The sequence below is a fragment of the Hipposideros armiger genome, unplaced genomic scaffold (genome assembly GCF_001890085.2).
Source record: "Hipposideros armiger isolate ML-2016 unplaced genomic scaffold, ASM189008v1 scaffold_426, whole genome shotgun sequence".
Taxonomy (NCBI): domain Eukaryota; kingdom Metazoa; phylum Chordata; class Mammalia; order Chiroptera; family Hipposideridae; genus Hipposideros; species Hipposideros armiger.
The window spans coordinates 1584655-1595939 of record NW_017731776.1 but is presented as its reverse complement, the minus strand read 5'-3'; the positions used below and the strand labels follow the sequence as shown (position 1 = coordinate 1595939).

General features: G+C 56.8%; 1 protein-coding gene across 1 annotated transcript; it reads left to right on the top strand.

Annotated features, from left to right (window-relative positions):
- Nucleotides 1–465: 465 nt before the first annotated feature.
- CBX6 (chromobox 6) lies at nucleotides 466–11285 on the top strand. The gene is made up of 5 exons (XM_019664637.1): nucleotides 466–639; nucleotides 821–864; nucleotides 1007–1072; nucleotides 1215–1281; nucleotides 5518–11285. The coding sequence occupies exons 1-5, from the start codon at nucleotides 571–573 to the stop codon at nucleotides 6517–6519; spliced, it is 1248 nt and encodes a 415-aa protein (XP_019520182.1). The 5' UTR covers nucleotides 466–570; the 3' UTR covers nucleotides 6520–11285.

Below are 11285 nucleotides of genomic sequence, written 5' to 3'. Positions count from 1 at the left end.
GGGGAGTGCGGCAATGTTTTAAAGAAATTCCCGCAGGGCCTGGCAAGGCAACAGCAAATGCATTTCTGCTGTATCATATTTAACTGTTTGCAAACTTCTGCTGGGAGGATGCGCAGCGGCTGCAGACTCCATCGCCCTTCCCCGCCTGGGGCCTGGCGAGATTTGCATGGGGGGTGGGGTTAAAAGTTGTCAGCTATTGAGGGCCGGTAAAATGGAGAGAGGAGTGGAAAATGTAAGACTGCGCTAAGCCGGACCAGGTTCGCACAAGCCAAGCATCCACCCCGCTCTAGGCCCCGGCTCTCTTCGCCAGGCGAGGCCGCTTTAAGAGCCAGCGCGCGCCCCCGCCCCGCGTACGCTCACTTTCCCTAGCAACGGCCCCGGGGGAGGGGGAGGTCCTGGCAACGGCGTGCCGGCCCGAAAGGTCACGTGACGGCCCGCAGCTGGAGCGCGAGCGCGCGCCCCGCCGCGCGCCCGCCCGCCGGGCCCTGTGCGCTGCGGCGCGTGCGCGAGCGGTGCAGCACCGGCCGCGGGAGCAGGGAGTATTATGGGCTGTGGGTGCCGCTGAGCAAGATGGAGCTGTCTGCAGTGGGCGAGCGGGTCTTTGCGGCCGAATCCATCATCAAACGGCGGATCCGAAAGGTAAGCCGCCTCCCGGGGCTGGACGCCTCGCCCCGCAGCCGGTGGTCGGGTCCGCAGGCCTTCGGGGCGAAGCGGTCCCGCTAACCCGGGCTCTCTCGCCCACCCCCGCGCCGCCGCCTCCTCGCGTCCCTGCATCTCCCCACCCCCACTTCCCCTCCCCCCTTTTTTTTCTGTTTTTCAGGGACGTATCGAGTACCTGGTGAAATGGAAGGGGTGGGCCATTAAGTGAGTGTCGTGGGGTCCAGGGACGAGGGGGGAGGGGAGGCAGCGGACACTGGGCCTTTTTTTGCCTTGAGGGGTGCGCACGTTTGCGCCCTCGCATGTGCCTCTGTCTCTCTGGTTATTTTGTGCATGTGTAACTCGCCAGGTACAGCACTTGGGAGCCCGAGGAGAACATCCTGGACTCGCGGCTCATTGCAGCCTTCGAGCAAAAGTGAGTTTTCGGAAGCTGGCAGGGCGGCGGGGCCAAAGCTCGGCTGGGGCGCTTCGCTGGGAAACGGGGGAGCAGGGGAGGGCAGCGCGGAGTGGGGCCCGGGAAGGGTCTCTTTTTAACCTTTGGCGTTTCTCGGCTGCAGGGAGAGGGAGCGTGAGCTGTATGGGCCCAAGAAGAGGGGACCCAAACCCAAAACTTTCCTCCTAAAGGTAATCTGGCCCAGCCCCAGCAGCCCCCTCTCGGGCCCCTAGCCCCAGCACAGCACGGGGCCTGCAAGGGAGGGACAGATCGGCGGCCGCCCGTTTGGGCGGGCCTTTGCAGAGGGGCCCCAGCTGGGCAGGGGGTGGTTATGAGCCCCCGACAAGCCCCTGGCAGCAGGCCCCGCCCGGCTCCAGCTTCAGCAAGAGGGTCCTGGGAGTGGAGGGTGAGGATGGGGTAATCCTCGCTAGCCAAAACCAGGATTTGCGGAGGTCAGCAGGGCTCCAAAAAGGGGGTGGATAAAGCAGGTGGAGACTGATCACCTGAGTGGGGCAGAGAGGTCGCTTCTGCACGTGAGAGCCCTCTTCTCCCCCAGCCTTAAGCCATCTCTCCTTGGGCTCTGCCTGGAATTAGAACCCAGCAGGAAAGTAAATGTGGTCTCCCGCATGGCAGGGAACAGGGAGAAGCATTTGGGGGCCACTTGCCTCCCTGCCCCCGGCTTCCCTCTCTCTCTTAGAAATTTGTTCTGCATGCTTCCCCTCCTCACTGGGGGATCCAACTTGAATTTGACCTTAAATCACTTCACTATGAATTTATCATCCAGGCTGAGCCACTGGCTTCAGGGCTCTGAGCCTCAGTTTCCCTCCACCCCTGGCTGTTTCTGGAGGTTCTAATGAGGATGGAGAGTGGGAGAGTGAAAGCAAAGCATTAGCCTTGGCAAGGGAGGGAGACCTAGCTCCAGAGGAAGCCATTTTAGAGTTTTGGGGGTTTATTTTATTTTTTTAGTGAGAAAGAACAGTGTAGGAAAGGGAGGGCAAGATGACTCGAGGTGGCAGACGGGCCTCCCTGGGCAACCACAGGCCCCCTGTTAGTGCTCAGATTGTCTCAGGGCCCCTTCCCACCCAACAGTTGTGACTTTGTGGCAAGTGGCACAGGAAGGGCAGCGAGGACTCTGCAGAGAAGAGACTGTGCAGAATGCTAAAGCTCAGATTCACCACCAATTCGTCCAAAAGGCTCAAAGCCCAATGAGAGTGGGGTGGCCGTCTCTAGCCCCGCCTCCCGTCTCAAAAGGATTGTGCATGTGTAAGGGTTGCTTTGGACTCAAAGCAGAAGTGAAAGAAATGTTTCCAGAGCTACATATTTCTGTGACCCCTGGCCCGACCTGCACACATCTTAGGGGTTCCATGAAGCTGCCTAAACCCTGATGCTTCTTACGAGGGATGGGGGTAGAGCAGCTGGAGGGCTTGTGGGCTGTGACAGCCTCTCAGCGCCGCTGTAGCACCCTCTAGCGGTGAAGCGAGTAATGACCACGAGCACTGATTCACAAAATGCCTCTTTTATTTTTCTGATAGCTCTAGTTCCTGAGCTGGCTCTAGACCTAACAGAGTCCTGAGCCCTCACATGGATTATCTCCTTTAATCCTTTCAACAACCCTATGAAGTAGGGAGTATTATCTCCATTTTGCATATGATAAAATCAAGGCCCAGAGAGGGGAAGTGACTTACCTGAGGTCCCACCACCCAACTTCATGGCTTCATTCTGTCTCTTCACCGTGTCCCTCAGAGAGTACACATCAAGTTAAGGGTGCAAGGTGGACAAACACACACAGGAAACCATGAAGGGGTAGGGGATGGAGAGGCAGGATGAAAGAACCTTGCTCTGGACCTTAAAAACAGGTAGCACGAAAATGATAGGGATCTTTGCAAGGGGTAATGGAGATCAGCGTGGCCTGAACCCATTGCTCTGTGAGTCACTGAGAGGCAGTGTGTTTAGTAAACCAATTACACTCAGATAGCACTTTCTGCCAGGAACAAGTCTAAGGGAACAGGAGTCCACAAGGTAGGTTGCATTATCCCCATTTTACACATAGGAACACTGAGGCCAGATTGATTAAATAACTTGCCTATGGTCACAAAGTGTCAGTGGCAGAGTCCAGGTGTTTAACCTTCTATGCTGTCTGTAACACATGCCAACCCCTCAGAGGCATGCCTGTCACCCAGTCAGAGTGCAGCAGACACATTGGCTATGGTTGACCATTTGTAATTCACAGACAGACCTAGGTCTCACCTTCAGAAAATTCTCCATCTGGAGCAGGGAAAGGAGGAGGAAGATTAAACCAGTCCCCTTTTTTAAAAATTCTATTTAAAAATTATAAAGTAAGAAATGTTTCTCATAGAAAGCTTAGAAACCATACACTAGAAAAAACTTATTGCTCATAAACCCAGCCCCCCACCCCCCTTCAAGGATAAATCTAGTGTTTATTGAGTACTTGCTGCGTGCAGGGTATGCTAAGCAGGTGACATGTACAGATGGTCATAGGAGGTCCTGCTATGATTGCACAGATAGGGGAAAACACACAGGAGGCCCACTGAGCTGGGGTTTCATCCTGAATCTGATGTTTCCACACTCTTAGCCACTCTCCAAGGACTGTCCATCACCACTGAACTCTGGTAGAACCATATATGCAATATACAGAGGGAGCAGATGCTAAACCCCAGGGGCGATCAGAAAGAGTGGGGATCCCCTAAGCTCCCATGGGGGATGAACCTGCAAAAGGTCCTGCTTGCCATACCAAGGAAAGGCTGGTGGCTTTCCCTGCCTTTGGGAAGGGATATAAGGGAACCAGTCCCTGACTCTGCTGGCTAGAAGCTGGAGGAGCTGGCAGCCCCAACCCTCACGCTGGGGGGTGAGGGTTGGGGGGGCTGACTGTATGCTGCCACCTAGTGCCAGGTTGTTGACCAGGCAGCCCCTGGAGGCCCTAAGTGTGTGGGAGGGCCATGTGGCACTAAAGCGTGCTTCTCCCACATTCTGAATAAAGACGTCCTTATTTAGCAAATAAGTCAGCAAATACCTCTTCTGGGGGTTGTGGTCAGATATAATCTAGCCTCATCTGAGGGGCATAAAGGCTACTTCCCAGGTACTAGGTAAGCTACAGATCCCAGTCTCAGACTTCGGGAATGTGTCTTTTTCTTGGCCACCACCTCCCACCTGGATGGATGCAGTCACCCCTAATGAGCCCCCTGCCCCACCAGGAGCCGGAGCGTCTGTAGAGCACAGATCAATCATCTACCTCTGCCCTCTGTCCAGCCATTGCTTTTGGTCCCTTGGCCACTCTGCATCCTTTCACCATCGGTCTCTCTCTGCCTCTACCATTTATCTTGGCAGTGCCCCTTCAGCAGACTGCCTGGGGCATGGTCGTGCTCAGGAAGGACCAGGGCTCTCACCTACTCGGGTTTCATCCTCCAGGCCCTGCGCCTGGGCCCCTATCTGCTCCTTTGGGCCCTGCACTTGATTACATGGAGTCACCCTGCATCCTAACTGCCTGTTGCTTTTCTTCCTCGAGGACCACAGCCCTCCCCCGCCCTTCCCTGTAGAGGCTGTGCATCATAGTTGTAGCCCCAGGCAGCTGGCACATCCCCATTAGTACTTTCATAGTGAAGGAAAGATAGATAGGCCATGGAGGACAGCTGATCTGGCCTTGGTGAATCCCTTGCCCTGAACCTGGGGGTCCCTGAAGGCCCTGCCAAACCCAGAGTGTTGCACAGTGTAGCAGGTGAGCTGCTGCAGAGCCCTAAGGCTTTATAGATTGCACACATGGGGATGCAGCTGGGCAGAGGCGCCTGGGACAGTATCTGGCTGTCCACTCCGCTTGGCTTTCCTACCCCAAAGGCAGTGATCAGCTGGGAGGCAAGTCCAAGCCGGAGGTGCAGCCTGTCAAAGGCAGAGAGAGAAAGTCCAGGGAATTTGGGACCCTGCAAGTAGGTCGGGCTGGGGTGTAGGTGGAGGGTGGAGCAGGGAGGGGCCTCCCTCTCCTTTCTGTCCCCAAGAATTGGTCTGGAGGCGTGCCAGGCTGGGCTGGGCTCCTTCACAGAGCAGGGTTGCTCGGAGGCTTCTGAACAAAGGGCTGTTCTCTCCATGCATTGTCCCAACTGCTGGCACGCCTGTCAGCAAGGGCAGGCACTAACCCATCTGTCCCGAGGGCCCACCGCCAACCTTGCACAGGTAGTGTGGGTCTTGGAATCAGGCCTGGAGAAGGGGCTGACTTGCCCTCTGACCGTTTGCACTTGCTTTGCCCTTCTGAGCCTGTTGCCTTTTATCTCTAAGATGGGTCACGAGCAGCACTGATTCTCCTAAGTGCTCTCAGTATGGTTTCATGAGACCATACGTGTGGATGGCTGTCACGGGGGTATCCAGAGGAGGGCAGCAGGAACCCCAGCCCCCACCCACCCCCTCCTTCTGCCCCACAGGCGCGGGCCCAGGCCGAGGCCCTCCGCATCAGCGATGTTCATTTCTCAGTCAAGCCGAGCGCCAGCGCCTCCTCACCCAAGCTGCACTCCAGCGCAGCCGTGCACCGTCTCAAGAAGGACATCCGCCGCTGCCACCGCATGTCCCGCCGCCCGCTGCCCCGGCCAGACCCCCAGGGGGGCAGCCCTGGCCTGCGCCCACCCATCTCGCCTTTCTCTGAGACCGTGCGCATTATCAACCGCAAGGCAAAGCCTCGGGAGCCTAAGCGGAACCGCATTATCCTGAACCTGAAAGTCATTGATAAGGGCACGGGTGGAGGTGGCACTGGGCAGGGGACTGGGAGCCTCGCCCGCCCCAAAGTGCCCTCGAGGAACCGCGTCATCGGCAAGAGCAAGAAGTTCAGCGACAGCGTCCTGCGTACGCAGATCCGCCACATGAAGTTCGGCGCGTTCGCGCTGTACAATAAGCCTCCGCCGGGCCCTGTGTCGCCTCCACCCGCCGGCAAGGCCGACATTGCTGCCTCCACAGCCCCGGGTCTGCTCCTGGCGGCCCCCACGGCCCCCTACGATGCCCAAAGCTCCAGTTCCTCCGGCTGCCCTTCACCAGCGCCGCAGTCCTCCTCCGACCCGGACGATGCGCCCCCCAAGCTGCTCCCGGAGACCATGAGCCCATCTGCCCCCAACTGGCGGGAGCCCGAGGTGCTTGACCTATCCATTTCTCCCGAGTCGGCAGCCACCAGCAAGCGGGCACCCACCGACGTCACTGCTGCTGCCAGCCAGGCACTTCTCACAGCCCCTGAGCCTGCTAGCACCTCCTCAGAGCCCGAGGCTGGGGACTGGCGCCCCGAAATGTCACCCTGCTCCAATGTGGTTGTCACAGATGTCACCAGCAACCTCCTGACGGTCACTATCAAGGAATTCTGCAACCCTGAAGATTTCGAGAAGGTGGCTGCTGGGGTAGCAGGTGCCGCAGGGGGCGGTGGCAGCTGTGGGGTGAGCAAGTGAGGGGGCTCCACCAAGGAGAGGACTTTGGGGGGAGCCCTCCTGCCCAAAGTCATACTCTTGTTCCCTCCCCCTCCCTGCGACACTTCTGCCTGTGCTTTGCTTGTTTCAAATGGCTCAGTGTTGACCCTGGGATGGGGTTGGGCAGTTGGAGTCCCCTGAAGCCCAGTGGGGGTCAGTCCTGGACCAGTTTAGGGCTGAGGTGGGGCAAGGGCACTGGGAAGTCCTCCCTCTTGTCTCTTGGCACCCTCCCTGCCCATGCATAGTGGGGCCCACTGGGTGACTCCTGGGGAGCCCCAGAACCTGGGGTTCAGCTGCCCCCTCCACATCCCACCCTGTCCCCAGCTTGCTTCCAGCTCTCATGCACAGCATCTGATTTCTCGGTGCTAACCCGGCAGCTGCAGGGCCCCTTAGGAGAGCCCTCCCAGTGTGGGCACCGTGTCTTTCCTTCTTCCAGTTGCCTGAGCAGGAGGGGCAGGGATGGCAGAGCCCAGAGGCATGGGTCTCACCACCCACTTTTGGGAGAGACCCAAGCAGGCCCCCTTAGACTCTACCCTATCCCATCTCTTTATTAATCCCTGTCTGGAAGGTAGAGGGAACTGGCAGGGACCTCAACCTGCCACAGCCTCCCAGCATCTAAAGGCCCCTTCAGTTCTCGACCAAAGGTGCTAGAAGAATCTGCTGTGAAAACTTCCAGCTGTGCGTGTGCGTCTGCAGCCCCTTGGTGTGTTTGTATGTGAATCCATATGTGCATTGGGCACTGGGTCCAGGCGACACCATTTAGGGTTCCTCAGAATAGGGTTGTCAGAGGCCTGGACCTCCCCTTGTGGTCAGCTGGGCCTGTGGAGGACACCAGGCCGATCCCTGACCTGGGTGGGTCTGAGGGTTTCACTGTGCAGACTGCCAGGCCTATGCTCCCAGCCCAGGTATGCTGGGGGCATGCACCCCCACACCCTTCTCCTTTAGGGTGGTCAGCCCAACCAGCTGGGCCTCAGTAGTTGCACACGTGGTATGGTAGAGACTGAGGTAGGGAAGGGAGACCCCCACCCCAAGCTTCCCCTTCCTCCTGGGTGTTTTGTGGGAAGGAGGACGGCTGGAAACTATTCCCAAGGGTCTCCGGCTTCTCTCGTCCCCTCTCTTTTGCTTCTGACCGCTGAGGTTTTCTCACAGCCCAGCCTGCTCGAAGCCGTGGGAGGCCTCAGGTGCCCTGGGCAGCTTCTCTTTCCCTATGCTGCCACGGAGCTGAGGCCTCCATGCCAGTGGCAGAGACCAAAGCCCCAATTTTAGGCCGGGCACTGGGAGCGTAGGCAGGCCCAAGTGGAGGGGACGGAGAGGAGGAGTGAGGACCAGCAGGGCCCGGGGCCTGGTGCACTGTGGGAGGCAGCCTTCGGAGGCAGTCCTAGGCCACTGTCCGGCTCGGTTTGGCATGAGTGGCGTGTCCCTGTGCAAGGCTCAGCGTAGCCCCCTGGTATATGCAGCAACAGGTGTCTAAGCTCACGCGTGATGGCAGAAGGTGAGAGGAGGCAGAAAGGGATCCAACTAGGGGAAAAACGCCTTTGTCCTAAGTGTGGGAGGACTCTTTCTTCCAAACCTCCCCACCATGGGCTGCAGCCTGGCCCCTGGCCCTCCGCACCCCAGGATGTAGAACAAGGGCCCTCACAGGGTTTGGGGGGCTGGCACTCCTGGACCCCTCCCCGCCTTCCCTTTGTGTTGGCTCTGGCCATCCAAGTGCCAATTGGCTTCCCCCCCAAATAAGGGCTGGTACTTCTCCTCTGTCCTTAGAGGTGATTTCCCCCCTGACTCCCCTTACCCAAGGTGAACGACCACCTGGGTTCCAGTTACAGGTGTTTCCAGAGACCATAGAAATGTGTTTTCCTGAGAGTCCGTGTCATTCGTGACTTTTTTTGTAAAGAAGTTGTGTTTTCAGAGGTGATTTTATGACAGGAAAGTGAAAGAATTAGTTTTGCAAAAAACAAAAAACAAAAAAAGAGGAAAAAAAAGAAATAGAAAAAAATATTGTGGGATTCCTATAGGGTTGGGGGGGCGGGGAGAAAGAGATATTTAAAGAAAAACTAGTAACGCAGTGATTGCACAGGTGAGGTGGCAATGTTAGGAACAGGGATGGAGGCACAGGCAGGGCTGGCGGGTCCCCGGGGTTGTGGCCAACTGCCTGCCTGTCTTGGTGTGGGGCAGTGAGCCCCTCCCTCCTGTCCGGGGCCCACCCTCCACACCTATCCTCACTCAAAGGAAAGGATGACAGCTGGTCCACAGGGAACTAGCCAGAAGCTGCAGGGGCCAAGCAAATGGAGCTGAGATTTGGGGAGGCGGTGGTCAGCGGGGGTCCCACCATCACTGGGACCCATTGTTGGTGACTCCAGGAAAGCTGGTAAGTGCAGTTGGGTTTCTTGCTCTCCTCCGTTCCTTTGCCAGCTTTTTGGGCCACCTGGTCCCTACCACCGCCACCCCATTGAGGGTGGGATGGGGCCTTCTGCCTCCCCACCACCCCAAAGACCATGTCACCCCTGAGCTTCCCTGGCCAGATAGGGGATGCAGGCATCAGGAAGACAGGAGTTGTGGACTCTGGGAGAATCTTAGGTGGTGACCCTAAGGGATTGGGGGTAACCGTGGGGAGAAGGGGATGCCTGCCCCCTTTCTTTCCACCGGCGGGCAGGTTCCTGCCCCTGACCCCCAGACACGCAACCCCACCCTGCCTCGGCGCATGCAGAGGCACGCATGCGCAGTGCTTCGAGTCAGGCATCTCCCCTGGGGGCCTGAGTGGGCACAGGGTCAAGAGCAAGCAGAGCCCTCCTTACCTCTCTCCCAGAGTGGCTTGGAGTGGGGGCTCAGGAGCCCCCACACACACTCTTGCACGGATCAGCCTCCCGTGGGCCCTTCCCTTGCTGCTTTTCCGTTTGCCTAATTACCAAGCAGAAGTTGCAGTCTGGTTTGCTTTATTTTTATATGTGAAATACCCCCCACAGCCCAATCTCCCATGTTCACTATTGGTTGGGGCATCGTTCATTCCCCACCAGTGCCCCACCTCCCCCCGCATGGCATAGGAAACAGGTGAGGTCTGGTGTCTCTGGTTTGAGATGGGAAGTTGGGACCCGTCCCTGTCTTGTTCCCCTCTCTGACCCTCAGTTTGCCCTCTGAAATGGGCGTATTGGGCAGCGAGTCCTCTTTGTAAAGCACTGCTGGTGTCCAGGCAGCTGCCAAGGATTAGGTAGGTGGTGGTCGAGGCTGGCACTGGATGCCCAGCCTCCCACAGGCCCCTTTTGTTTTCACCCCGAAAAAGGTCAAACAAGCTCCATCTTCGCTGCTCTGGAAAGAGGTGATGACCAAGCCCCCAGCCTCAGTGTGAAGTGGGCAGAGTGGGAGGGATCAACCCATTTAAAAGACAAGGGTACGGGCCCCAAGAAGCAGAGCTGTTTCCCTGGGGTGAAGAGCCCAGCTGCTCTGGCCTTTGGCCTTTCTAAAGCCCCTTTCAAAGGTGGGGCCTGGGCCCTGGGGCCACCACAAAGCTGGCAGACTACCCCTGAGCCAGGCGGTCCTAGGTGAGGGGTCAACCAGAGTAGGAAACAGCTGGGTGGGGGAGGTGAGGGGGGGCACTGCCAGCCTTTCTAGCCTCTGTGGGGACCCAAGTGGACGCACTGCCTTTCCCACCTTTTGGAGTTTTGAGGGGGCTTGTGGGTTTATTTTGTTGTTCTTTTGGTTGGGTTTTTTTTTTTTTTTGCACTTGGCCCACGCCGGACAGTGGAGCCCTGCCTCAGTGGTTCCACTTTCGGGCTCCCATGCACTAGCCCAAGGCAGCCTCTTGGGGGCTTGTATGGTTTAAGGAATCACTTTTAAAAAGGAAAGTGTTTAAAGGATTTTGTTTTTTTCTCTACATCTCCTCTCAGATTCAGAAAGCCCAGAATTAGGGGCTAAAATTCCAGGAGAGTGTCTCCCCAGCCTGACCCCATCTTACTGACAGTCACCAAGATGCCAGGTGGGGACTGAGAATTCCACCTCCCAGGCCTGCAGGTTCCCCCCACCCCACCCCACCTTGAAGGAGTCAGCACCCCACTCCAACAGTGACTGAGTGCCTACTGTGTGCAGCGCTTCCACTAAGCAAAGGGGGCTGATGGTCTAACTGGGGACCCTTCGTTAGAGGCCACGGTGGAAGGAGCAAGTTCTGGGACCCGCCCCTGCTCTTGGCGGGATTGGAGATTGAGACTTCTTTTTGTTGGTTTTAATTTAAAAACACAAAGGCCTAAAGAAATGTATCTTATAATTTTTTTAATTTTTGAAAAGCTCATTTAATGAATTGTGCACGAATGAATTCTATATATATAAAATATACATATATAGCTCTATATTTGGGGAGGGCACTGTCTCTTTTTTCTCTCTCATTTTAAAAATGAAGTGTTGTTGCCTTTGTCTGTGGTTCAACCATCCAGCTCCCAGCTGGCTAAACTTTGCCTCCAGTGGTTAAAGGTAGGAAACTCGTGGGATGGGCAGGAGACCAGAGGTGGACATGTTGCCCCAGTGTGAGGGGGACCCGTCCGCCTGCCCCTGTCCCAGAGGCTGCAGGTAGAGAAGACGGCTTGTTTTTAGGTGTGGGTTTTGGTTCTGTTCTGGATTCGGTTTCTGGTCCGGGGAAGGGGGTTTTGTGCCGATTACTCGTCTTGTACGTTTTGTTCTGCTGCTCTTCAATATTGTATCAATGCCAGGAAGGGGGAGTGAAAAGCTTTTGCCCCCCCAAATAAATTGTCACATTCCGAAGCTCA

Bases quoted from the DNA above. Each gene is read 5' to 3' on its own strand.
- CBX6 (XM_019664637.1), top strand. From the start codon at position 571: ATGGAGCTGTCTGCAGTGGGCGAGCGGGTCTTTGCGGCCGAATCCATC. The intron at 865-1,006 runs GTGAGTGTCGTG...GTAACTCGCCAG, and splicing joins TGGAAGGGGTGGGCCATTAA to GTACAGCACTTGGGAGCCCG. The intron at 1,282-5,517 runs GTAATCTGGCCC...TCTGCCCCACAG, and splicing joins CCAAAACTTTCCTCCTAAAG to GCGCGGGCCCAGGCCGAGGC.